Source organism: Bos grunniens, chromosome 18 (genome assembly GCF_055505025.1).
Source record: "Bos grunniens cultivar Pamir isolate PY7600 chromosome 18, Bosgru_T2T1.0, whole genome shotgun sequence".
NCBI lineage: Eukaryota > Metazoa > Chordata > Mammalia > Artiodactyla > Bovidae > Bos > Bos grunniens.
In genome coordinates, this window is record NC_141182.1 from 10,999,384 (window position 1) to 11,024,433 (window position 25,050).

General features: G+C 44.8%; 1 protein-coding gene across 2 annotated transcripts in view; it reads left to right on the forward strand.

The window, feature by feature from the left end:
- The first annotated feature begins 4,723 nt into the window (after positions 1-4,723).
- USP10 (ubiquitin specific peptidase 10) overlaps positions 4,724-25,050 on the forward strand; it is a 63,200-nt gene continuing 42,873 nt past the window's right edge. For both annotated transcript variants that reach the window (XM_086350176.1, XM_086350177.1), the window contains exon 1: positions 4,724-4,930. In XM_086350176.1, coding sequence (XP_086206302.1) covers positions 4,739-4,930 — 192 coding nt within the window. In that variant the 5' untranslated portion in view covers positions 4,724-4,738. The remainder of the gene's footprint in view (positions 4,931-25,050) is intronic.

A 25,050-nucleotide genomic window follows, 5' to 3' on the forward strand; every position in this document is an offset into this window, starting at 1 on the left:
CCTCACTGGGCTTTGTGAGAATTAAAAATGGTCACTTGTTCATTCATTCATTCAAAAACTATCTATTGAAAGGCTGCGAAACATCTGGAAGGGTTACAGGTGTGTAAAAATATCAGGGAATAAAGGTAAGCTTCCTGGAGCTTAGAGTCTAGTGGAGGAGATGGATAATCCACACCTCAAATAAATATTCTGCACACTGTCGTTTAGTGAGAAGTGCTGTGGAGGGGAAAAACAAAAACAGCACAGGAGAGACCGTGGTTGGGCAGAGAAGAGGTCCTTTCAGAAAAGCCCTTTTGGAGCTGGTGGCCATCAGAATCAGAGATCTGAGGGAGTAAGGGGAAAGGAAGTTCCAGGCAGGCAGAGGGGCCCGTGAAAAGGGAAGTGGGGGACCTGCCTGGTGCCGAGTTGTCCTTCTCAAAACTCCTAGTTGGTTTTTTTTTGCTGCATTGGTTCTTCACTGTTTTTTGAGGGCTTTCTCTCGTTGTAGTGAGCAGGGGCTACTCTTTGTTGAGGTGTGAAGCCTTCTTATTGTGAAGACTTCTCTTGTGGCGCACAGGCTCTAGGTAACTGGGCTTCAGTAGTTGCAGCACATGGGCTCAGTATCTGTGGCTCATGGGCTCTAGAGCAGAGGCTGGATACTGTGATGCCTGGGCTTAGTTTGCTCTGGATCATGTAGAATCTTCCGGAACCCAGGATTGAACCTGTGTTCCCCTGAATTGGCAGGCAGATTCTTATCCCCTGTGCCATTAGGGAAGTCCTCAGATTTCTCTTCATTTTACAAAATTATTGCTGATCCCCCAAACTTTTGTTTTTGTGAATTCTATCTTATTGCCATTTACCAGTTAGGAATGAAAACCGAAATATTTATAAAAATGTATGACAATTTATTTCTCATAAATTCATTGTGTATCAGTGTAAAACTAAAATATTTTTTTTTATTTTTGATGAAATATAACTTTTCAAAACGACAACAACAAAATGGTGTTGAGAAGAGTAACATTGTTTTGCATTTTGCAGCTGCATTCTCATACCTGCTTGTGACTTTGCTTGGTTGTGATATGTCGCTTTGAAGTGTGAAGAAAATCCAGCCTCACACAGGGCATGCAGCTGGGAAGGCAGAGAGGAGTATTTTCCTAAAAAGTATAGTTTGCAAAAAGGAATTGCCTTTTTTTTTTTTTTTTTAAGAAAAAAATTAGGAAGGGCCTTTTTCAGTAATTGTGTATATTTTTATTTGTTGCTTGTGAAAAGCAAATTTCTTAAAGGAAAACTGCAAAGTGGAATGTGAAATCATCTCAATAAACTTTTCAAACTCTGTTAGATTAAAATCCACTGATCTATCTTAGTACTTTGAATGGATCTTTTACTCATGCGTGATTTTATAACATCCTACATGGGTCATTTGGAAAATACTGATTCAGTGAGTTATGCACACCTTCCAAATGTTGAAATGTTCCATTAGTATTAAAAAAAAAAAAAAGCGACAGCCCTCATTTGTTATTATCACCATTAATCTCGTCAGAAAAGTCTTTAAATGTTGGGAAGCTGCTCAGCTCACAATGGTGGATATGTCTCCCCAAATTCCAATTGTTCTTAGAAAGCTTGAATTTTATTATCGGCAATAACATCCTGTCAAATGCACTGAGCCCTTGCTAACATTATCTCCCTTTCCAAAAGTCTGGATAATGATAATTTCCATCATTTATTGAGTTCTTGCTCTATGCTGAACGTCTTATTAAGCAATTTACATATGTTTTCTTGTTATTGTATTCATTTCCATTACATTCCTGAAAGGTATCATCCCTCCTGTTTTACAGAGGAGGAAACAGAGGGTCGGGAGAGGTAGGTACTTGCCCCAGGTCACACAGCTACCGGTACTCTTCTATACTATCAGAGCTCCAGAAAATAATTTTCCAGGTAGGATAGGTCTAACTGAAATAGTCTAACCCCTGGGACCCAAGAATTAACTCCTGCTTGTCAGACCATGTAGCCATTGGTTTAGATGGGAAAATATGGGGCCCCTCTAAAGACATAGTTACCAAAGCTTAGCTCAAATGTTACCTCCTTGGAGAAAACTCATACCTTCCCTGGGATTTAATAAAAAGTCCCTTATCACTAATTGATTGGTAGTTAAAAAGTGCTAGGCACCATATTCCATGAGCTAAATACAGTAGTTTCCTCCTGGCAACATGCTTGCAAAGTAGATTGTATTATTCCTCTGTGTTAATTTCCTGTTGCTGCTGTAACACGTGGCCACAAATTTACTGGTTTACAAATTATTTTGCAGTTCTGTAGGTCAGAAGATTCACTGGGCTGAAGACAAGTTGTAGGCAAGGCTGTCTTCTTTCTGGAGGCTTTAGGAGAAAATCTGTGTCTTTTCTAGCTTCTAGAACTGCATTCCTCCATCTTCAAAGCCAGCAGCCTAGCATCTTGAAATCTCTCTCACTCTCTCTGTCTTCCCTCCTCACTTAGTTGTTAACTTCTCTGATTGTCTGACTCTCTGGCTTCCTCCCTCTTTCTTTTTTTAAGGATCTTCGTGTTTACATGGGTCCCACCCATTTAATCTCTTTATCTCAAAGTCTTCAATTTAACCCCATCTGCAAAGTCCCTTTTGGAGAAGGCAATGGCAACCCACTCCAGTACTCTTGCCTGGAAAATCCCATGGGTGGAGGAGCCTGGTAGGCTGAAGTCCATGGGGTCGCTAAGAGTTGGGCACGACTGGGTGACTTTACTTTCACTTTTCACTTTCATGCATTGGAGAAGGAAATGGCAACCCACTCCAGTACTCTTGCCTGGAGAATCCCAGGGACAGAGGAGCCTAGTGGGCTGCTGTCTCTGGGGTCGCACAGTGTCGGACACGACTGAAGCGATTTAGCAGCAGCAGCAGCAAAGTCCCTTTAGCAATGTAAAGTCACATCTGTACGGGTTCTGGAGATTGGAAAGTGGACATTTTGGGGATGGGATGACTCTGCTTACCACACCTCCTTTTACAAAAAATTCACAGAAAGTTTACCTGCTGAAATTCACACAGCCCAGAGAGTGCGGGTGTTGGGATTTTATTTCAGGCTTTCTTTGGTGGGGCTGTGCTAGGACTTTGTTCCAGTGTGCCGGCTCACTAGTTGTGGGACGAAGGCCCACAGCATGTGGGATCTTAGTTTCCCAACCAGGGATTGAACCTGTGTCCCTGCATTGGAAGGTGGCTTCTTAACCACTGGACCACCAGGGAAGTCCCTTTCAGGTCTTTCTTGACTGTGCTTTCCTCCCCTGGCTCTCATTGCAAGTATAGTAGTGAAGGTAGTGAAGTCGCTTAGTCGTGTCTGACTCTGCGACCCCATGGACTGTAGCCTACCAGGCTCCTCAGTCCATGGAACTTTTCAGGCAAGAGTACCGGAGTGGGTTGCCATTTCCTTCTCCAGGGGATCTTCCCAACCCAGGGACTGAACCCAGGTCTCCCGCACTGCAAAGAGTTGGACACGACTGAGAGACTGAACTGAACTCCCGCACTGCAGGCAGACGCTTTACTGTCTGCGCCACCAGGGAAGGGCCTGCTAAGGACTGCAGGGCCTACAATGCGTTAGTCGCTCAGTCCTGTCTGACTCTGCAATCCCGTGGACTGTAGCCTGCCAGGCTCCTTTGTTCATGGAGTTCTCCAGGCAAGAATACTGGAGTGAGTTGCCATTTCCTACTCCAGGGGATCTTCCCAACCCAGGGGTCGAAACCTGGGTCTCTTGCATTGCAGGCAGATGCTTTACCATCTGAGCTACCAGGGAAGCCCAGGGCCCACAATGCTTGCTCATATTTCCCTTTTCACATGTATCTCCTTGTATTGAAATCAAGTGGTGCCACCATTAAAACAAACAAAACATGCTGTTACAAACTAGATGTAAACCACTATAAGTCATCAATGGGTTTTCATATCCCTCCTTGTCTTTATACATAGGTAGATTTTTTTCCTGTGGTTTTAATATCAGCATGGGTACAACAGTATTGTTTCCCTAGCTTTTTAAAGTTTTTTTTAAAATTTTTTTGCCAGTGTGTTCACACTCATTTAATTTGCTCCTTACATAAATCTTATGAGTTAAGAAATTTAATTAACCTCCTTCACGGGTGACGAACCCAAAGACTCAGCTGGAGGGGCCGAAGCAGGTGGTACCCTGCATGGTCAGGTGGGGCTCACTGTTTCTGGAACCAATGACCCGAAAACTGGTCTGTCTGCACACATGCATGTAGGTGTGTGATAGGTAACACTGGATGCTTATCATTTGCCAGGCCCCAATCCTAAACGCTTTACGGGTGCGTTTTTATTTTTTTTTTAAAATATTCTCCGATGCCTAGTTAAAGGCGTGGCACAGTGCAGGCGCTCAGTGTGTTTGTGGAATGAATGAAAGGTGAACAAATATGAATGGGTGGATGCGACCTCCATAAACGCAACTGCTCTGAGATCTTCAGCTCGCACTTCGGAGACCCCGGCCCAAGGGTTTGGCGGACCAGGCCGACCTCAGGCCGCAGCTCCCGGCCCGGACTTCCCGAGTCCCGCCAAGCACCGCCCAGGTGGCCTCCGGGGTGGTGAGAAGCTCGGGCACACCAGGCGCTCCGGCGTTATCACCTCCGTCCCCCGCGCTTTCCCTCCGGGCCCGGCAGCTCGGGTCTGCAGAGGGCGGGGCCGTATCCGCCTAGGGGCGCGGGCTCAGGGCCCACCCCAGGCCGGCTCCCGCCGCGCACGCCCACCTGTCGGCTGCGCATGCGCAGCGCAGGCCCGGCGCGCCCGGCCTCCCCACGCCCCGCGGCGCGCGGCCAGTGCGCAGGCGCGGCGGCCGATGCGAGTGTGTATGTGCGGGCGAGAAGATGGCGGCGGCGGGGGAAGCAGCGTGAGGAGCCGGACGAGCGCCGAGGCTCATTGAAACGGGCCGCCATGGCCCTCCACAGCCCGCAGGTAGCCGCCAGCCGGCGCCCTCGGCGGGAAGCGATCCCAGGCCGCGGGCGGGCGGGCGCCGGGGCGGACGGGCGGGCGGGCGCACCCCGGCTCTGAGCGAGCGTGTGGGAGTGGGGGAGGGCGCCGGGACACGCTCCCCGGGACTAGGCCCCGAGCCTCCCGCTGCCTCCGCGTCTCGGCCGCCCTCAGCCCGGCCAGGCCCGTGCCCGAGCCCGCCGGGCCCCACCTCGTGGGGGCGGCAGAGAGGGGGAGCCCGGGCCGGCCTGGAGAGGGTATGGGGCGGGGGGTGCGAAGGGGTTAACCTCAGGGCTGGACCGCGGGGCGAGCCGGCGGTAAGGATGGGGCCCTGGCCGTCCCGGGAGGCGGCCGAGGGGCTTCGGGAGGCCCGGGAGCGGCAGAGCCTTCCACGCGCTCCGGTTGCCTCTCTGCCCGCAGCGAACCACCAAGATTTGGGGGTGCACCGTTTTCCCCGTGGCACTAAAGGTTGCTTTCGCAGTTTGATTGACCCCGTTGCGGGGGTTGGGGTGGAGTGGGGTGGGGTGGGGGTGAGTGAGATTGCTGGTTTTCTGGCTTTTAGATTCAAGTGACTGAGGAGCAGCTTAAGGTTACTGTTGCAAAGGGGACTCGAAATAACTCGCCAAGACTATACTTTTATTAATACCTGCCTTTGAGTGACATGCTTTGCATGAATCCGTTTCAGCCCGTCTGACAGTATACTAACGCACACTGTCAGAGCGGTCTCTCAGGCTTAGGGGCCACTTAAGATAATCCCGTAGTGGAAAGAAAGAGGAACGAGCACGCTTTTAGGGAGATAGTTTAGAGTTGAACTCAGTGCTCCCTACTCTCCCAAATACAGTTGCTCTGTTTGAAAATAAGCATGTGGTCTTATTTGTCGAGCTTGCTGTGTAGACCACTGATTTGTCGACTTCCAGTCCCTGGAAGTTGTTGCACTTTTTTGTATCAACTCCGTGTGCTGTAGTATTAACTTTGTATTAAATATAGGGAAATGGAACGGAGTAGCTATTGGAAAACTGGTGGCCGGTAAATCATAACTCTCTCTAAGCAGTTGGTTTTTGTTGCCCTTTTGGGAATGGAGTAGGTTTTAATAACTTGTAATTAACGCGTGTCGCGGAATTTAAGACGCGATAATTTAAAAAAAAAATGAGATCTTAACAGGAAGCTGCAATTTTGTTAAATTTTTGGCGCTTCAGTTTGCTCTACAACTTTCCGCCTTTAACTTTTTGTTCACTAGTACGTCTGCTTTTGAAAGTAACTCAGTAAAGTTCTATGCACAAAAAAAGGCTTAGTGGTTGAATAAGTTTTACGTGTGTAATTCAAAGATTTCTTTTCTTAAGAAATTTAGTATTTGCCTTTTTCTCAACTTAAATATTAAGATAAATAGCTACAAAATAGGTACAAGGTTCATTGTGAACGAATGGGTCATAGTCTTAGTGATTTTGAAATGAAAGAAGCATGTTTAGGCATAATTCACTTCATTATCATAAGCACCCGACGCAGGGCAAAATTGAAATGTTAATGAGCAGTGATAATATGTAAACGTGATTGTAATTTCGTTTGCTTTCCTTGTCCTAGTGTTTGTTTTATACAGCATTATTGCCTGCATGTTGTACATCTTTGGAAAATTAAGGTGGCAACAGTTAGCTGAACATAAATGTTAGCAACACTTTGGGCTTATTCTTTTAAAGTATGATTGAAATGCTTTTAAGTTCTAGCATAGAGAAGGTAGGAAAGGAAATGGTATGATTTCTCATACTTTTAGTAATTTTCTTTTTAGAAGAGTAGTAATGAAAACAGGTAATGAAATCATGTATGTGACAGGATTTAATGGTTGGATCCTGCATAAGTCAGGCTGAGCGTTTTAATAATTCAGTTTTATTCAGTTACCTCCTGTCCTAAGGGTACTGCCTTGGTCATTGCCATTCATACAAATACCGATGGAGCGATCACCCTGTGCTAAGCACGATGATGCATGTTAGGTGTTTACTGTGGGGGTTAACAACCACAGATTAGCAGTCGGGGCTCTATTTCATTTTATTTTTTTCTTAGGTTTTTTTAAGGGTCCTATTTTAAAATTGGATTTTTAAGGTTACAGTTGATAAAAAGAAAAAAAAAAAACATTTATAGACTATATCCTATTTCCATAGTATTGATTGAACCCTTTTCCCTGGATTGACGTGAAACTGAAAAACTTGGAAACATTTCTAATGCGGATAGCTTTCAACACATTTTAACAAACCCAAATAATGAACTTTGACAATTGAGGTGAAAGTACATCTCTAATTAATATTTGTTGTCACGAGGGAACTGATGAAATGACTTGGGATAATTAATTTGAACTGACCAGTGCTGTCTTAAACTGGAAGAAGCGTTTGTGATCGTTGCAGCTGTTCTTAGTGAAATCTCTACAGTAACGCTTCTTACACCCTATTTGAATATCATGTGGCTGCTCCTGTCCTGGTCCTCTGCAGCGGGCTCACCTCAATCTTTTCCTTACCTAGGTTAAAATAATGTGGCCCCTTATTTTACACTGTGGGATTTCTTGGATCCAACTTTGAGCATATGGTAGAGTGTTACTGAAGCATTGAATATCTTTGTAACTGACAGCTGTGTTAGTAGTTCTCCAAAGAGAAGCATTTTTATTGGCGTTTCATAGTGAGCAGCTGAAGTAAATAAAATTATTTGAAGTATAGGATATTTGGAGATACCAGTGTTCGTTTGTAGAGTGACAGCAAAATCTTGAAACAGGTCCTTGCACTAGATATGCTATTTAAAGTTTGAGTTGATGATCTCCTCCGTGGTTCCTGCAGACCAGCAATGGAGGTGAGAGCCCCATCCAGGGCCTCCCCTCACGCTCTGGAGCCCATCTTGTGGGGACCAAGTGATGAAGTGATGGCAAGTAATAAGTGGACCCGCCTCACTCTAAATTCCTCTCCAGAGCAAAAGTTAGGACGTTTATTTCAGATTTTTTTGAATGTAGAACTAACATGACTTGAATAGTGGGTCACATAGGAAAACTAAAGGAAGAAAAAAAATTCCTAAGCTTAATGATTATTTAATGTCAGGCCTAGTGGCACATTTACTTTGTGCTGTGCTCAGACTATAATATTCAAGTAATTGAGAAAAGTTGTATCATTTCAACCTGAAGTAGTTACATCAAGATTATTTGTTTGTTTGTTTGTGCTTTTACAAATGTCAGACATGCAAGTGCTTGCTGTTAAGAGGTCTGGCTTTTCAAGTGGCACATTGAAGGTGGTTGCTGAGGACACTTCTTCCTGACAATACACAAGTATGAAAACCAGTGGGAAGCGCTTGCTTTTGAATTTGTAATTACGCTGTCACAGTTCTCTTTACTGCCACACAGGCAAGAATCACTGTGGCACAAAACAGATAAATCTGTTTGCAGTGGAATTTCCTGGCCTTGGGCCATGGGATTACTGTCATTTGTCACTTTAGTGCTACTTCAGCAGTGTAGATGTTCAATTCCAAAGACTTGCATGTGCTTGGACTGCAGTTTTCCTGTTTTTTGACGTGATCTCCCAATAGGTCTTTCTGTGATCTTTTCTGTCAGTGCAGGCTGGAGGAAGAACTGAGTGTAGGCAAAATAAAGATAGCCCTTGGGGTAGGTTTATAGTACTATTTGTTTCAAGGATCAGGCACTGTAGGATCTGTCGTAAGCCTCAAGGTGGAGTCTTCAGAGCGTAGACTTTGCATGAGTGGGCCACTTTCTGACTATTTGAAAGCTCCTCAGTCGTGACCCCATTTTCAGCAGAGGACCCGAGAAACCAATAGCTCCATGCTGCTCCCTGTCTGGAAAGACCCTGTGCTCGGGTTGCCCTGTCCCAGGAGTAGGCTTGCTGAGGTGTAGAGGTGGAAATGTGGTTTGGGGTGGGCAGGACACAGCCAGTCTTCCTGGACATGCCCTCTCTGGCTGCCTTGAGAGCTGAGAGATGACGAGGTGCTCGGACCACGTCCTAGCCCAGGGCTGCTCCTCTGCTCTCCCTCTTCAGACCTCTCCCTCCTGGGCTTTGTCTGCAGCTTTTTTTGGTTGTCATTCTTCAGGTCAGTTCTCACTTTATTTTTCTGATTATCAGCTCAAGGACCATCTCACCATCTCATAAGCCTACACTCTCTGATTTAAGAGTCTCACAAGTAGTGCATTGAAAATAAAAATACCTCCTAGTAGAAAGACTGGTGCCCCACTCTTGTGCCTTTGGTATCCAAGTTTTACACCTAGCTGCCTGCCTTTCTCTCTCTGATGGTAGTACAGTTTTGTTTCCCCACTTGTACTTGTTTTATGGAGAAATGCTGCTTTTTATCTGTGTGTATTACATGCACACAGTTGGCATACCAGTGCTCTTTTCTAGCAAAGTAGTCTTTAAAGTGTCAAAAGATCAGAGTGATAGCTGCAAACTTATATTGTCATTGGAGCTACTGTGGAAAAAAAAATTAAATGTAACTTGAATAATATTAGAGATTTCAAGCATGCCTTGCTGTAAGACACTGAATGTAGGGAAAAAAAAACCTTGCATTTAAGACTGAACAAAATAGAGGGCTTCATGTTACAGACCTGTTATTGTGGACGAGCTGGCCGGGGAGGGAAGGGAGGAGTCCCATGAATAGCCCCCTCACCCCCCCATCCTCACCCCTCTCCCGAGCTGTAGTTCCATGAGAGCCATTGGATGCACCGGAAGTGGTGGGGATGGTTTTTTGGACCATTTTCTTAATTTACTTTCCTCACTGTTCAGGAAAATAGACGTTTATCATTATTGTGAGTACAAGTCAAAAGTATTCTTTGTTTTAAAATATGTTGACTAAAGCTAGATCTCTGTATAAATTGTCTGCTGCAAGCCATGGGCCTTGTGAACTACATCCAGAACCACCCAAGAACATTTAATACATGGCTGTGTGTGGAGAGTTTTGATTCGGCTTTTGGAGAAGGAAATGGCAGCCCACTCCAGAGTTCTTGCCTGGAGAATCCCAGGGACGGTGGAGCCTGGTAGGCTGCCGTCTATGGGGTCGCACAGAGTCGGACACGATTGAAGTGACTTAGCAGCAGCAGCAGCTGGGCTATGAGTTAGTCTACATTGTTTAATTATTCTCACATAAAGATAGTATCCTTTTCTCTGGATATAAGTGATGCATTTTAAATTTTATTACACTCATTTAAATTTAATTAGGGCCAACTTGTGAATTTATTTGGTATTCTGGTAACCGTCAAGAGCATTTCTAGTTTTCCTCCTCTTATGTGTCTCTCCTATTTTAGACAGTTTATAACTCCAGAGGAGTGAAGCAATGCCTCTTGAGAGACTTTCATCATTAAAGTATGTACTCTCTATTTTTTCCTGAAAATATCAGTCTTTTTACTTTTAACAGCACTTGGGAGGATATAAAAGAGAATTTGAAAATGACGTTTAATTCTTGAGTTTTTGGAGATTCCTGCCTGATGTTGTAGAAAACTTCTGTCTCTTAATATTTAAGTGGTAATTCTCCTTGGATGGTTACCAAGATGTGTGTGTTTATTTGAGACTTGGAGAGTAGGCATTTGGGGTAGATCTGGTGATTGGACAAGGAGGAGCATATTTATTATGAAATGAAACATTACAGCGATCAGCATGTGGAGTGGTTGTGTAGTTTATAAACTGCATGGTTTGTGAAGTGCTGTGGCTGGCATGATCCTTAAGCAACCCTGTAATGTATTCCTATTATCACCATTTTACAGATGGGTAAAGTGAGACTCAGGAGGTTGTGATTGAAGTCACGTGGCCGTGAAAGGCGCTATCAGGGACTTAAGAGCAGGTTTTGGACTTCTAGCCTCTGTCGTTTATACTTGGCCAGACTGATAAAGGCCTGCCGTTTCACAGTGCAATTTCCTTATGATAGTTCTCAGAGAAGGTTTATGGAATGACCGAATGAATGAAACAAAGGTTTACATGTTTAAGTAATTATTTAGAGCTGGAAAAGGAAATGGCAACCCACTCCAGTATTCTTGCTTGGAAAACCCCGTGGACAGAAGAGCCTGGCAACCTACAGTCCACGGGGTCGCAAAGAGTTGGGCACAACTTAGCAACTAAACAGCAACAACCAGTCTGTTACTAATTATTAATTGCTAGATTCTGTGTAGAGTGCATTTTGGTAAATCTTGTTCATTGATTTTAAAATACAAAATAAAGACTTGAATTTCTTTTTTTTTTTTAAGACTTGAGTTTCTGAAACAGACACATTTAAAGTAAAAAGTCACTGCCCCCCTCCCTGATCTTGGTCCCATTGGTCTGTCTGGTGTGCCTTTCCTATTCTGACACTGTTTTTGTTCCCTTGTCTCATAATGCAGTCTTCTAACCAGATGGTCGATCTTCCCTTGTGGCTCAGCTGGTAAAGAATCCACCTGCACTGCGGGAGACCTGGGTTTGATCCCTAGGTTGGGAAGGTCCCCTGGAGAAGGAACAGCTGCCCACTCCAGGATTCTGGCCTGGAGAAGTCCATGGACTGGATATGGGTAGCCCATGAGGTCTCAAAGAGTCGGACCCTGAGCGACACCGAGTGACTTTCGCATGCACGCAACTGTATAGTCAGTGGGCTGGACTTTTTGGAGCACCTCTTGTTTCTAAAATTATTGAAGCTGTGTATTCAGGTAGAATAGACTTTTTCTTATTTTTATTGGCTTTTGCCAGGGGATGGAGCAGATGTTCTGGAGGTTAAAGTGGTTCTCTGTGACCCAGTATACTGAGAACTCTGGAAGTGCTGTAGAAATCTATGACTATTAAAATGCCTGAACAAATTTTTTTTTTAAGAAATGGTTTTTTGAACACATTCAACCCCATAATTATAGCAGTCATGGTGTCCAATTTCTATATTGTAAAAAAAAAAAAGGTCTGATTCAGATTCACATTCTAATCTGTTGGTCAACTCTGCATTAGAGAAGACCCCTGAGAGGACAAACCTTTGGTTAGTTTGAGAGGTTAGTAGGTCATCAGCCTTGGTGACTAGTGGGGAATTGGGTAATGAACCTGGACTTTCTCCTGTCTTATCCAAAATCAGACTTTGCTCACTTCCCCACTTTCTTTCTTTCTTTCTTTTTCGCCACACTGCGATCTTAGTTCCCTGACCAGGGAGTAAACCTGCAGTGACCTATGGAGTCCTAACCACTGGACCACCAGGAAATTCTCTAAAAGATGAAAATCTTTAATTCATTAGTTATTTGGAGGCAGAGTGGGAGATATATTTTGCTTAGTAACATTAAGAAAATAATTAGTGGTAAATTAAAACATGAAGTATTTTTATGTTAAAAAACTTAAAACTACATATTAATTTGATCAAAAAGCAAGTTAGACTGTGAAATATTTGAAAAAGATTGAGAAAGATTTTTTCATAAAATATCTGTCAATAAGGTGATTCATGTTTGGTCTCTCCCCTTTGTATTTATTGAAATACTGCAGTGGCAAGAAAAGAAAAACAAATCCTAAAGAACTGGCCCACTCCTCATGTCTGCTTCCTCTCCCCAGAAATCATATTCCACCACTTCTAATGCAAAGTCAGGTCTTCCAAGGGTAGTATTCTGTGTCTTTGGAATTAATTTGTAATATACCAGGCACTTTTATTCAGAACTGCATATAAAGGACTTTATATCTTTTGTGATTGCTCAAACAAAGAATTTTGGTGGCCAGGCGTTAGCAGGATAGAGCTGAAAAGAGATCTGTGCTTTGGGAGTTGACAGCATAGTAGGAGAGGGAAACAGGCTAATTGGTGAATCCCCTTTTTAGGGTGGTAATTCCTGTAGCAGAAGTGTGAACAATATAGTCAGAAACTTTCATTCATTCGTTCAGCAAGTCATTGAGTGGCTGCTGTGTACCATGCACTGAGGATGGAGTGATAAGCAGAGATGGGCATTGTCCGTCTTACCAGGGAGCTTACTGTGGAGAGAGACACCCACACTAATCAGATAGTCGCAGGAATGCAGAGGGCCATTCCACACTGAAGACCGAGTCTGGAGGAAGGGCAGGGGAGGCAGGAGACCGGCTCCCAGAAGCAGGGCCTGGGTGATACCCAGTCTGAGATGGCTCTGTGGCTGCAGGGCCTGGGGAGCCCCTGAGAACTCAGAACTGGGTGCCAAGGCGGTGGCGGTGGTGAGGCGGCCAGTCTTACCCGGCGAGAGCGTGGAAGAGGGTGACGCATTCATGCTGCCTGCCCTGCAGAACCATCCTGCAGGCTCATGGTGGCCACAAGCTTGAGCTTGGGGAGGGTGCGGAGGAGGTGGGGGGAGTGGCAGTGCTGTGTGGGTTGGAAAGGGGAGCGTCAGGGGAAGCTGAGAAGAAGCGTCAGGAGAAGCCAGTCGACTCTCCTAGAAAGGCGACATTTGGGCAGAGAAGCTCAGGGATGGGGTTTTGTGGGGAGCACATGCAGAAGAGCAGAGTGTTTAGGCCTGCGGCCTGTTTGGGAGACAGACCTGTGCTCGGTGGGTGACTGCCTGGTGTGTAGGGTGGGATGCTGGGACGGTGTGTGGGGGTTGGGGGACGAAGGACTTTGGTAGTTCAGCCTTGGTGGTGGTGGGTGTCTGAAAGCACAGGCTCTGTGAGGGTTGCTGACGGAGGTGGTTGTTCTAGGCCCGTTTGGGGTCCTCCCCAGGGTGGCAAAGGTGTCCTCTGCTGGCTCTCCTCCAGATCTCAGAATGTTCTCTCTGCTCACTTCAGCACCTTAAATCCTAAAACTTTGAGCAGGGAAAATGTAGGATGTTTGGGGATATCTGAGGGAGATTAGTGCAAGGCAAATAGCCCTTGAGTGTCCTCAGTGATAATTGGATAGAGTTGTTAGGGAAGTCATATGGGGACATCAGTTAGTTCAGTTCAGTTGCTCAGTCGTGTCCGACTCTTTGCGACCCCAAGGACTGCAGCACCCCAGGCTTTCCTGTTCATCACCACCTCCCAGAGCTTGCTCAGACTCATGTCCATCGAGTCGGTGATGCCATCCAACCATCTCATTCTCTGTCATCCTCTTCTCCTCCTGCCTTCAATCTTTCCCAGCATCAGAGTCTTTTCCAGTGAGTCCGTTCTTTGCATCAGGTGACCAAAGTATTGGGGTTTCAGCTTCAGCATCAGCCCTTCCAATGAATTTTCAGGACTGATTTCCTTTAGAATGGACTGGTTGGATCTCCTTGCAGTCCAACGGACTCTCAAGAGTCTTCTCCAACACCACAGTTCAAAAGCATCAATTCTTCGGCCTTCAGCTTTCTTTATAGTGCAACTCTCACATCCATACATGACTACTGGAAAAACCAAAGCTTTGACTAGACGGACCTTTGTTGGCAAAATAATGTCTCTGCTTTTTAATATGCTATCTAGGTTGGTCATAGCTTTTCTTCCAAGGAGCAAGCGTCTTTTAATTTCATGGCTGCAGTCACCATCTGCAGTGATTTGGGAACCCAAGAAAATAATGTCTCTCACTGTTTCCATTGTTTTTCCATCTGTTTGCCATGGAGTGATGGGACTGGATGCCATGGTCTTAGTTTTTTGAATGTTGAGTTTTAAGCCAACTTTTTCACTCTTTTCTTTCACCTTCATCAAGAGGCTCTTTAGTTTCTCTTCACTTTCTGCCCATATTCTCTTTAATTTTTTTGGGAGGGGGGCAACTTTAAAAACCAGCATTTATTCCTTGATTGTAAAGAAAATATATCACCCATATATCATGACTCTGAGATGACGTCTGTTAATATTTTTAAATGCTTCCCTTTAAATTTTAGACATTTGGGCTCATTTTACACAATGTGCTGTGCTGTGCTGTGCTTTGCTTAGTCACTCAGTTGTGTCCGACTCTTTGTGACCCCATGGACTACACAGTCCATGGAATTCTCCAGGCCAGGATTCTTTACCAACCGAGCCACAAGGGAAGCCCAAGAATGCTGGAGTCGGTAGCCTATCCCTTCTCCAGCGGATCTTCCCCACCCAGGAATCAAACCAGGGTCTCCTGCATTGCATGCAGATCTTTACCAGCTGATCTATCAGGGAAGCCCCATTTTATATAGTAGTATTTCTAGTAGTATTTCTTAAGTCATGATCCTTGGTCGTGGTCTTCTCAGTTGAACCACCTGGCATCCTGGTGGCCATCCAGACCCACTGACTAGGGACCCCTGATTAGGCCCCCAGCTGTGTCCCCTCAGCCCCCAGGGCCTCAGCCTGACACAGGTGTCAGAGCCTCTGCATGCTTTTGTTTGCCGCCTTTCCCCTTAAGCTGCAGAGCCCTTTCCCATGAATAGAATTAACTGAGTAATATTTTGGACATTTAAAAACATTTTCAGTCTAGGTTAGGTATGAACAACAACAAAAGACGCCAGTTTGTGGCCCTCTGCAAGGTAATGTTAGTAATTTTAGTCCTGAATCGAGTGACTTGTGGAAACAGAACCGACTGAGGAGCCTGACACGTTGCCACTTTGAAGACGTGCCACCCTGGGTCTTGAGCCTGAGAGCTCAGTTTTGTTGGAAGTTCAGTAGCTAAACTGATGGACAAATTCCTCTCCACAAACATTTATCCAACTCTTGCTCTAAATTGTATTATATTCCCCAAAGCCATTAGAAACTGCTGGGTGCCATGTGGTGAGATAGGACTCTCAGTGTGGGGGCAGCTCGGGCTTCGCCCCAACTCCGTTTAACTGTGACTGTCTGCCGTCTTTGAGAATTGGGGCATAGCATTAAGCCAATTTGCCATTGGAAATTCTTGCAGCCTTTTGTTGTTGTTGTTGTTGCTGGTCATGGATTTGTCAGCTTTGAAGTTCTTGTCTCCAGTTTTTCACAAATTGGTGCTAAAGTAACACTCTTGGTTCCATCTTGGTTCTTACTGAATTCTTGGCTTTTCCATGCCACACTACACAGTGTGAGTTAAGTGCCAGGAGCACAAACTTTCTTTCTCATGTGTGACTGGAGTTCTATTCCATGAAAATGAGATAAGAGATTGCTTTGAAAAAAAAAAATCTTGAGCAGTCTCTTTAGTTTTGGCTGGAAGCTTCTCTGGCTGTAACTTGAACTTCACTCACAATGACTCTGTAGCAATATCCTAGCCATGACTGGTCTTGGACACAGAGTTGCCACAGCTCAGTTTGGAAAGACTTGGCCTCTCACCCCCTGACACATGTTGAACAAATGAGTTTCTTTTCTTTTTAAAATGGACAGAAGGTAAAATATGTTGCCATTTTGTTTCTTTGCCATTGATTTCTTTTTGGTTGAAAGCATAGATCTGAGTTAGCTTCCTCCCTTCCCTGTGAAGAAGGGAAGGACTTCCAAGCCTGTCCTGCACGGGAGCCTGGAGGGCCCTGTGGACTTTGGTGCTGGGGATGCCTTGTTCTTCCTCCCAGTCAGTCAGCTCTTCCTGGAGGCCTGCAGGCTGCTGGCCCTGGATGGGACGAGTGCCCGAGCGGTGGAAGGAACGCATGGCCCTGCCTGGCGGAGGAGGGCACAGCACACAGATGTTGTCTGGCAGAACATACTTCTAGTCCTGGGAGTGAAGGTCAGGACCACAGGGTGCAGGAACCACAAGGCACAGATTTGCCCTCCCTAGACATACCTTTATAGTAACGAGAGCTGCTGCAAAAGAGGTGGGCTGCTCCTGAGGTTTTCAGATGGATTGCAGTTCTTGCGTTAAGAATTCAGGTGACCTCTAGGCTTTCTTGAAGGGTTTCGTGACTCTCCTTATTCGTGTTGTATAGTTTCTTGAATCCAGGCGACTCATCTGTGTATCAGCTAATCTGTTTTGTTTCATTCTTTGGGCTGTTTCTCAACAGGTTTAGCTGAGATCAGAGGACCGTTACTGATGCAGTAAATACCTTCATGGTAGCCTTCCCCATAGTGGTCCAGAGCATTGATCCTTGGTTGACTTGGTCTGAGCAAATGCCTTTATCTCCAAATTCCAGAGCCACAGAGCTGTCTACCTTCCCAGGTGGAGAGCCTGAGTATGTCCTTGGTGAGTGTGGAAAGAGAGCTTTTCCATTGACTTACTGGCTCAGTTATGTTTTGTGTTTCCTACCTTTGTCATCTTAGATATCTCAGCCAGTGTCATCGTTCGCCCACTGGTTATTTTTTTTTTTCCCCCCACTGGTTATTTTTTTAACTCAGCTGTGTGCCAACAAAAATGAGCACAGATAAGTTGTCTCTGCTGTAGCACGCTACCCCCTCTGTCCACGCGCTTGCTCCCTGGCCCCAGGCCACTTGGAGTGGGTGAGTCTTCTCAGGCAGGCCTGCCTCCGTGCCCTCTTTATTTATTTTAGTTTTTCAAAGTGGACAGCTTGGTTTATTTTGCATTTTTCCTAGGACCAGACCTTATAGATGGCATTGTTGTTGTTTACTTGCTAAGTTGTGTCTGACTCTTTTGTGACTGATGGGCTACAAATGGTAATATTTTCAAGTTATTGTCTCTTTTGTATTGTGTATTATTTTTCATTTGGCAGGATCATAATTGAAACTGAGAGTATGCTCTAAAATACCATACTTTGAAGTAATCTTAAAGTTGTTGTTCATTCACTAAATCATGTTCGACTTTTTTCCGACCCCATGGACTGAAGCACACCAGGCTCCCCCTGTCTTTCACTGTCTCCAGGAGTTGGCTAGAATTCATGTCCACTGAGTCATTGAAGTTAAAATTGTTTTATGTCTGACAATAGCAGATGACGTTCCACCATTTACTTCTGTTTATGTTCAGGAAAAAGACTTTCTGACCTAATTGGAGATTTCCAGCTCTAATGCCTCTGTGAGTTAAGCTTCAGCTAATATAGTGAAAGAATGAAATGTTAGCTTCATTTTTGAATTTCTTTTCTGCCCTTTTTAAAATCGCAGCCTGCTGCACCCCCGCCACCTTCTTGCCTTGCTTTCTCTTCAGAGCACTTAACACCTTCTGATCCCCTTCATCTGATATCCTAGCAGCTATTTGGTTCATTTTCTCTCTCCCTTTACTAGAGTGGAAGATGAGTGAGGGGAAGGCGTTCTCTTGTTCACTGTTACGTTCCCTGAGCCTGGAATGTAATAAGTGCGCAAAATATTGATGAATAATTTATGAAAGACATAACACAGTCTATACATTTAGGTAATCCCTGGTTGACTGTGGGAATGAGGCTAATCACCTGTTAAAATCCAGAATAACTCAGGTTTGTTAGGAAAGTAATTTGCAAAGAGGAGACTCGAACTGAGTTCTGCAGTGTGAGAAGTCAGCTGGGCCAGCTATGTTACCTGCTGCTTGTAGCTGCACAGGAAGATACCTAAAGTGTTCTCACCCTGTGTAGGAGCAGGCGACTCGGCAGGTGACTAGGCATAGGAAACAATTGGGGCAGGTTCTGAAATGTGCAGTGTGTTGAACTCTGCAGTGCACATGGCAGGTTCTGCAGGGGGAATTCAGGAGTGAAGGAGGTGGGTAACGAGTGGCCTTGAGAATGAATGGGATTTGGGCACATAGAGAGAAAGGAGGAGGGCATTTGATGTGGGCCGGTGCCCCCAGCTTGGGTGGTAATCGGTCACCCAGCCTGAGAGAGGAGTTGGGAGCCCTGCAGTAGTGTCCAGGATACAAGGCTCAGCTTGCCGTAAGGAGGACCCTGGGATGCTGTGCTGCATCCCCTGCTTCTCAGGCGGACGCTACGTTAAAAGTCAATGGGGGGTCCTGTTAATGGCATGTTTGGCTTCTGTAGGTCTGGGCTGGGGTCTGAGAGCAGCATAAACTCCCAGGTGTGTCTGCTGCTGGGCTGGGACCCACACTGAGTAGCAGGGTCGTATAGGACACAGGGAGCGTGAGAGTGTCTGCAAGTCCTGGAATCATGTGCCGAGATGTGTGCGTGTGCACCCTTAAGGTGGTGGGCCTTGTTTGCTTACATCACCTCCTCACCACCGCCAAAAAGGCTAGGGGAATCACTGTCTCATAGAAGTAATGTGCCGATTAAACAGGGTCCTAGCTCCCTGACCGGCATCACTTAATTGGGATGCTTCTTTTAATTCATGCAGTTGCTGCTGTTTTTACCAAATGAAATCTTTTGAGCATTTTGATGTTTTGATGAGATTGTCCCAGGAACTGGGTTATGTATATATAATTCAAGATAATCTTCCAAGTTTCTCATCCAAGAGTTTGGAAAAACAATGAAGTTTGCTATTGGCATAAGTGCAAAACCTGGTTTTGAGGAAATAGTGGGCCTTTTGATTTTAAGGTTAAGTCAGAAAATAACAGTGAATGAATCTAGGGGTTGGCAGCTTGAAATATGGAATGGAGTATAACTGAGCAGTCCAAGTTGAAAGTGTGAGTTCAGAATTCATCTGCCTAGTTGAAGCTGTGAGAGTAGGTGGAAGAATGAGTGGGAAGAATGCTTAATGGGAGAATGAACATCCAGGTGTCAGCCCAGAGGAGAGAGAATGGTTAAGAGCCGGAACCAAGTCCTGAAGAAGGTAGAGTGCCCTCCAGTAAAGATTATTATGAAAAGTGTGTGTGAGTGAGATCTTATTATTAATCAAGTGCTTGATAGGTTGATGAGCTTAAGGATGTAAACTGATTTGGTTTGAATCGGGTTATTTTTGGAAAACCAGAATGTTGGAGGCGAAAGATTTCATTGAGTCAAAAGAGCAATGGAAAATGAGTTCCGTTACAAAGCAGTGTCTCTGTGGAAAAGACATTTCTGAAAAGTTGCATTGGAGTGGAATGTTTCTATCAAATTATTTCTAGTTTAGTTGTGTTATAGTTTTTCTTCTGATTGTTGGGCTTTAACTTATTAATGACCAATAAACCCTTTAAAAGCACTAAAAGAGTTCCCATTTTACAAACATCTGCTTTGTAGAAAGAAAAAAGCGCCTTCTCTGGATGTACATCGAGCAGTAGGTGCTCTGAGGCCGTGAACAGTCGCCTCAGATTGTCTCGTGGTTTCTCGCGTGTGGTTTAGAGCCCTCACCGAGTATGGGAGCAGTTGTGCTGCCCCCGCCCCAGTTGTCTGCTTAGTTTCTTCCACTCCTGCATCGCTGGGTCCTGGCAGTGCCCCTGTGTTCAGTGATTCTCAACTCCACTGCACATCAGATTCACACAGGAAGCATTTGAAATGCTAAGTGAAGCCTTGCTTCCCACCGTGGAAACCCAGAATTGTGGCCTGAGGATGCTCAATTGGTCCTCAGGTGTTAGTCAGGGCTGAGAAGCACTGCCTGATGCCTTTGTCCTGTACAGCTGACCCTGTTCCCTGGCTTGGTGACCTTCACCTTTGTAGGAAAACAGTATTGTGAGCTGACTGGGGTAAAATTTCTTTTCCAGATTTCTGAGCTCCATATGTTCACCATACAAGAGACTTTCTGAAGTCTTGAGTTTTATTTTTCTAATAAAATACTTTTAATCGTAACAGAATCTACATATGTAATTCAAGAATGGAGTTCAATCTATTGTTTTGGCTGGTCAGGTGAACTATACCTCCATAATTAGAATCTTAGGAGGCTGTTTTTCAGCAGGTCGTTAGGTGAAGGTTAAATTGAGAAGGTAAACAGTGGACCAACTCTTCTAACTTTGGTCTTCATTAGCAACCAGAGCAATTCATGAAAGGGAACATTCTATATTCTTTCTCCTTAAAATTGGAAGGATTGGGGTGTGTGTACCAGCTAAGATGAGTCCTGTTTCTTTCGCACCTCTCTGTTTTTCAGGGTGTTTGACGAGACCATTGGCAGTGACCAACAGAGGAAAATACGTAGTCACACCTCTTTTGTTCCAAAATGTCTTTTAACATGGAGCTCTGATTCAGTGATGCACTTTCCTTTCTGGCAGGTGGCCTTCAGTAGTCAAGCTTTTGTTGGTTTGATTCCAGCATATTTCATTAAGTGAAAAATCCTGTAGAACAGATGGATTTATAAGTTTCTGCTCATGTAGCATTTTGTTTAATGCAGCCCTAGTTTTGATTCAGCATTGTTGGCACTGATTGTCTCTGTGTAGTGTGGGGTTTGGGTATGTCAGGGGATCTAGGCAGTTGTAAAGGCCAAGCCAGGCATGAACAGTCTGAGGTTGGAGGCTTAGAGAGGCTGGTCACAGTGATAACAGGCAGCGGAATACAGATGCGTGCACTGTAGCTTAGGTCGTGTTGTGTACCACTAGTTAGGGTCTCTGAGCTATGGAACATGAAATCTTAAAGAGCCCTTGTGTGTGAGTATTTATAGAGTGCTTAAGAATTCTGCTCGTGTAAACGAAAAATGAGTATCGTGGTCCTTGATCTTAAAGAGCTGTTTTTATAAAACAACTGCCTCATCGATTTATTGATAGATGTATGTCTAGTTAAAAATGTCAACCATATTGAGGTATAATTTAGTACAATAAATGTGCCAATTTTAAGCTAGCGCTTTGAGTTTTGACAAATGTATATAGGAGGGTAACTGCCCCCACAATCAGGATAGAGAACATTTTCATTGCCTGTAAGTTTCCCTTATGACCCTTCACCATGAATCCTCATCCCTCTCGCAGGCAATGACTGAGCTGCTTTTTCTGTCACTATTATAGGCTGAGTTCCCGTTTGCTAGAATTTTCGTTATGTTTTATAGAGTGCTTTGTGTGTTGCCTCCTCTCACTTAGCATAGCATTTTTGGCATTTGCCTATGTGGTGTAGGAATCCTTCCTTTTCAGTGCTGGGTAATAGTCCATTGTAGGGATGGGCCACAGGTTCTCTCTTCACCTCTTGATGGGCATTTGTTGTTCCAGCATTTGGCTGTTATGAATGAAGCTGTTGACCACATTCACGTGCAGGTCTTTGTGTGAACATACATTTTCATTTCTCATGGATAAAATACCTAGAAGTAGAATTTTTCTATGTCATATGGTGGATGTATGTTTGATTTTTGTAAGAGGCTGCTAAGTTTTTAGAAAGCGGCGGTCACCTTTCACCTCTGCAGCAGCAGTGCCTGTCCCCCTTCTGTGTCCTCACCCACACTTGACAGCATTCCCAGGAACACGAGCCACATCTGTGACAGAAAAGTGAAAACTCCTGCCTGCAAGCAGGGAGTTCTTAAGGAAATAGGCTTTAGTAAAGAAGTTTAAGTAGAAGAGAGTGGGGGCAAGAAAAACTGGGCAAATGCCTCCAACATGCTAGACACAGGGGACTTATATGGTGGTCAGCGATGTTGTGGGGGGAGAAAAAAATGTACTTTTACAAGGTTGATCTGACCTGATGCACATCCATGGTTTGTTTTGCCAGTGCCTCCCATTTTTCCCCTTTAAGGTGTAACATTTTGGAAGTTGATTTTTCTCCAGTTTGGGAGACCATGTGATTATTGTGAATGATTTTCCTTCAGGTCAGAATAGGTATTCTCTTATTAAAGTTTTCAATAAAGCTTTAATTCACTTTTCTTGATTATGGTTAAATGTTATACTTAAAAATTGCATGTTATATCTTGACTATGTTAAAAGTTTATATTTAGAAATGAAAATTGTGCCCCTGCTCGCCCACTTCTGCTGATAGTAAAAACGGGAGCATAAGAAACAATGAGAGCAGTTGAGTTTGAGTTCTTCAGCCTGCCGACTCTGGAGTTGGAACTGTTGCTGTAGAGAGGGCGTCGGTCCTCAGCCCTGGAACTTGTATAGGTTGTGGGCTTTGCTTTTCTTCCTCCTCTTCCTGAACTCATTTGTTGAGCAGAGCTCTTGAGCACCTGCTGTATGCCAAGTACTGATCCAGGCAGTGGAAAAAATGAGTTGACTTGGTGTCTGTTCCTTTTCAAAGAACAACTTTATGGAGGTATGATATACATGCAGTGAATTTAATTCATTTAATGTATATAGTCTGATGAATTTTGACAGAAATGGTTCTTTTTCATTGGTGTTGCACTTTCCCCTTCCCATCCCTTCCCTTTCCTTCCTAGATTAGCACCAAGGTGATCGAAATGAAAACAGGTGGAATTTTGAACTTTTTTCTACTAGGGGTATCCCAGATAACAAGTACCAAATCGACTCCCTAATTTATCAGCTCTTTTCCATGTGATAAGTCTATATAGCAAGTTATTGTATAATGAGGGCTGTTTAGTAACAGTTTAGAGCAAAGCAAGTTAAAATTTAACTGACATTGTGTAATGTACAATAGGCCTGGAAGGTTGGTATAAGTGGATTTGTGTTAACTGAATCATGTTTTCTGATTTGGAGAGTGCAGTCTGTGGAAACAAGTTTCAGCTTAGATTCCCCATGAAAGCACTTAAATAAATCCAGTCTATTAAAAATCTTGGAAAAGTGAAAGGATCACTTTTTAAAAATTACTATTTTTTTGCCATGCCATGTGGGATCTTAGGTTTTGGCCACACCGTGCAGCACTTGAGATCTAGTTCCCTGACTCGGGATCAACCCCATGCCTCCTGCATTGGGAGTGAGGAGTCCTGACCACTGGACTACCAGGGAAATTGTTGAGAGGGTGGCTTTTGATAGGACTTCAATAGTTAGAATAAAATGCACAAAGCACAGGAAACCAACACTTGACGTTTGAATCTTCAGGAGGGCGTGGCTTTGTCACACTTTTTGGTCCATTTTTCCCCTTCTCGGGGCTCCTCAGCCACAAGAAAGTGAGGAGCGTCCTGCTGCAGCCCTGGGTAGTCAGTCGAGGCATAAGCCTTCCTCTGCCCCCTCTTCCTCTGTCTGCTTCTGCCGTTTGTAGTACTGTAAGCAATGCGCAGTTCACGCACACGGTGACAAATTTATAAATATCGTGGTGTCCCAAACTTCGTCTTGTTCAGAATTTGTTCTCATAATCAAACACAGTTCAGCGTGGATAGTTGATGTTCAATACATGCTGTTAAATCAATGAAATTCCTGCTGTGCATTGAACATTGTCACCTCCAGGTGTCCCCTAGGCCACCCACACCAATTGCCAAAGTTAAGACTGAGCAGTAACTGTTCAGTAGATGTCACCATCCATCAGGTACTGGGTCCTGATGAAAAAAAAGTAAAGAAATTTGAATGGTTCTTTTTATGCAAGTACTGATCTGATTTTTTTTTAAAACTTCATTTGTTAATAGTTCCCATTTAAATAGCTGTACATTTTGGTGGTTTTTAGTATATTCACAGAGTTGTACAGCTGCCCCCACAGTCCATTTTAGAACACCTCATCATTCCAGAAAGAGGCTCCATACCCATAATGGTGACTCCCTGGTCCCTCCCCACCCAGCCTCTGGCAGCCACCCTCTCTCCTTTCTGTTTCTGGGGATTTGCCTCTCCTGGATATCACCCAGTGCATGTGGATGGACTCTTGCGATGCGTGGCTCTTGAGTCTGGCCTCTTTCACTCAGTGCGATGTGTTCAGGTGCCAGCCACCTGGTAGCCGTGTCAGTCTGAGAACATTCCCAAAGCTGTGTTTCTCTGGGTTAGATCCAGGAGATCCTTTTGGAGCTGGGAAGAACTGTGGAGATGGATTTAGTCTGGCATACTCTGATTTTAGAGATGAAGTTAAAGCGTTTATCACTCGGAGCAGTGTTCTTTAGTCATAAAGTCTTGCCAGACTCTTTCAACCCCACGGACTGTGGCCCACCAGGCTCCTCTGTCCGTGGGATTCTCCAGGCAAGAATACTGGAGTGGGTAGCCATTCCTTTCTCCAGAGGATCTTCTTGACCCAGGGATCGAACCTGCATCTCCTGTGTTGCAGGATTCTTTACTGCTGAGCCACCAGTGTATTAGTCCTTAACGTTTCCTCCTACCTCCCAAATTCACTTTTGTGTTGGAAAAGAGGGAGGCGGGAGGAGAAGACTCTACTTCCTGTGCTTGGTTCTGGCATTTGACCCTGCAGGCTGGGCTTTGAGTGTTCTTGGGACACTGTACCTGGGTCTGGCTCGCAGATGCCTGACTGCCGCAGAATCTGTGAAGTACAGTGTGCACCCAGCAGTGTTTGTTGATCATGCCTTTGTAGCCTAAGTTTTTACCTCAGAGGCTGACCTCCCATTTTCCTGAGTCCTTTTGAAGGCAGAGGACATGGATTTGGTGGCAGCCTGCACAATGACTTGTGTTTCTGGATCTCAAACCTTGGAAGCTGTGTTCCAGCGCCCCCTAGTGCCTGCTCTGGGGGTCGTCCTCCGGGTCCCTGCTTCCTGCAGAAGGTGCTGTTTTCCATGGCTGCATCGGATCCCTGGAGAGCCAGCAGTGGGCCACGCAGGCGACTGGCAAAC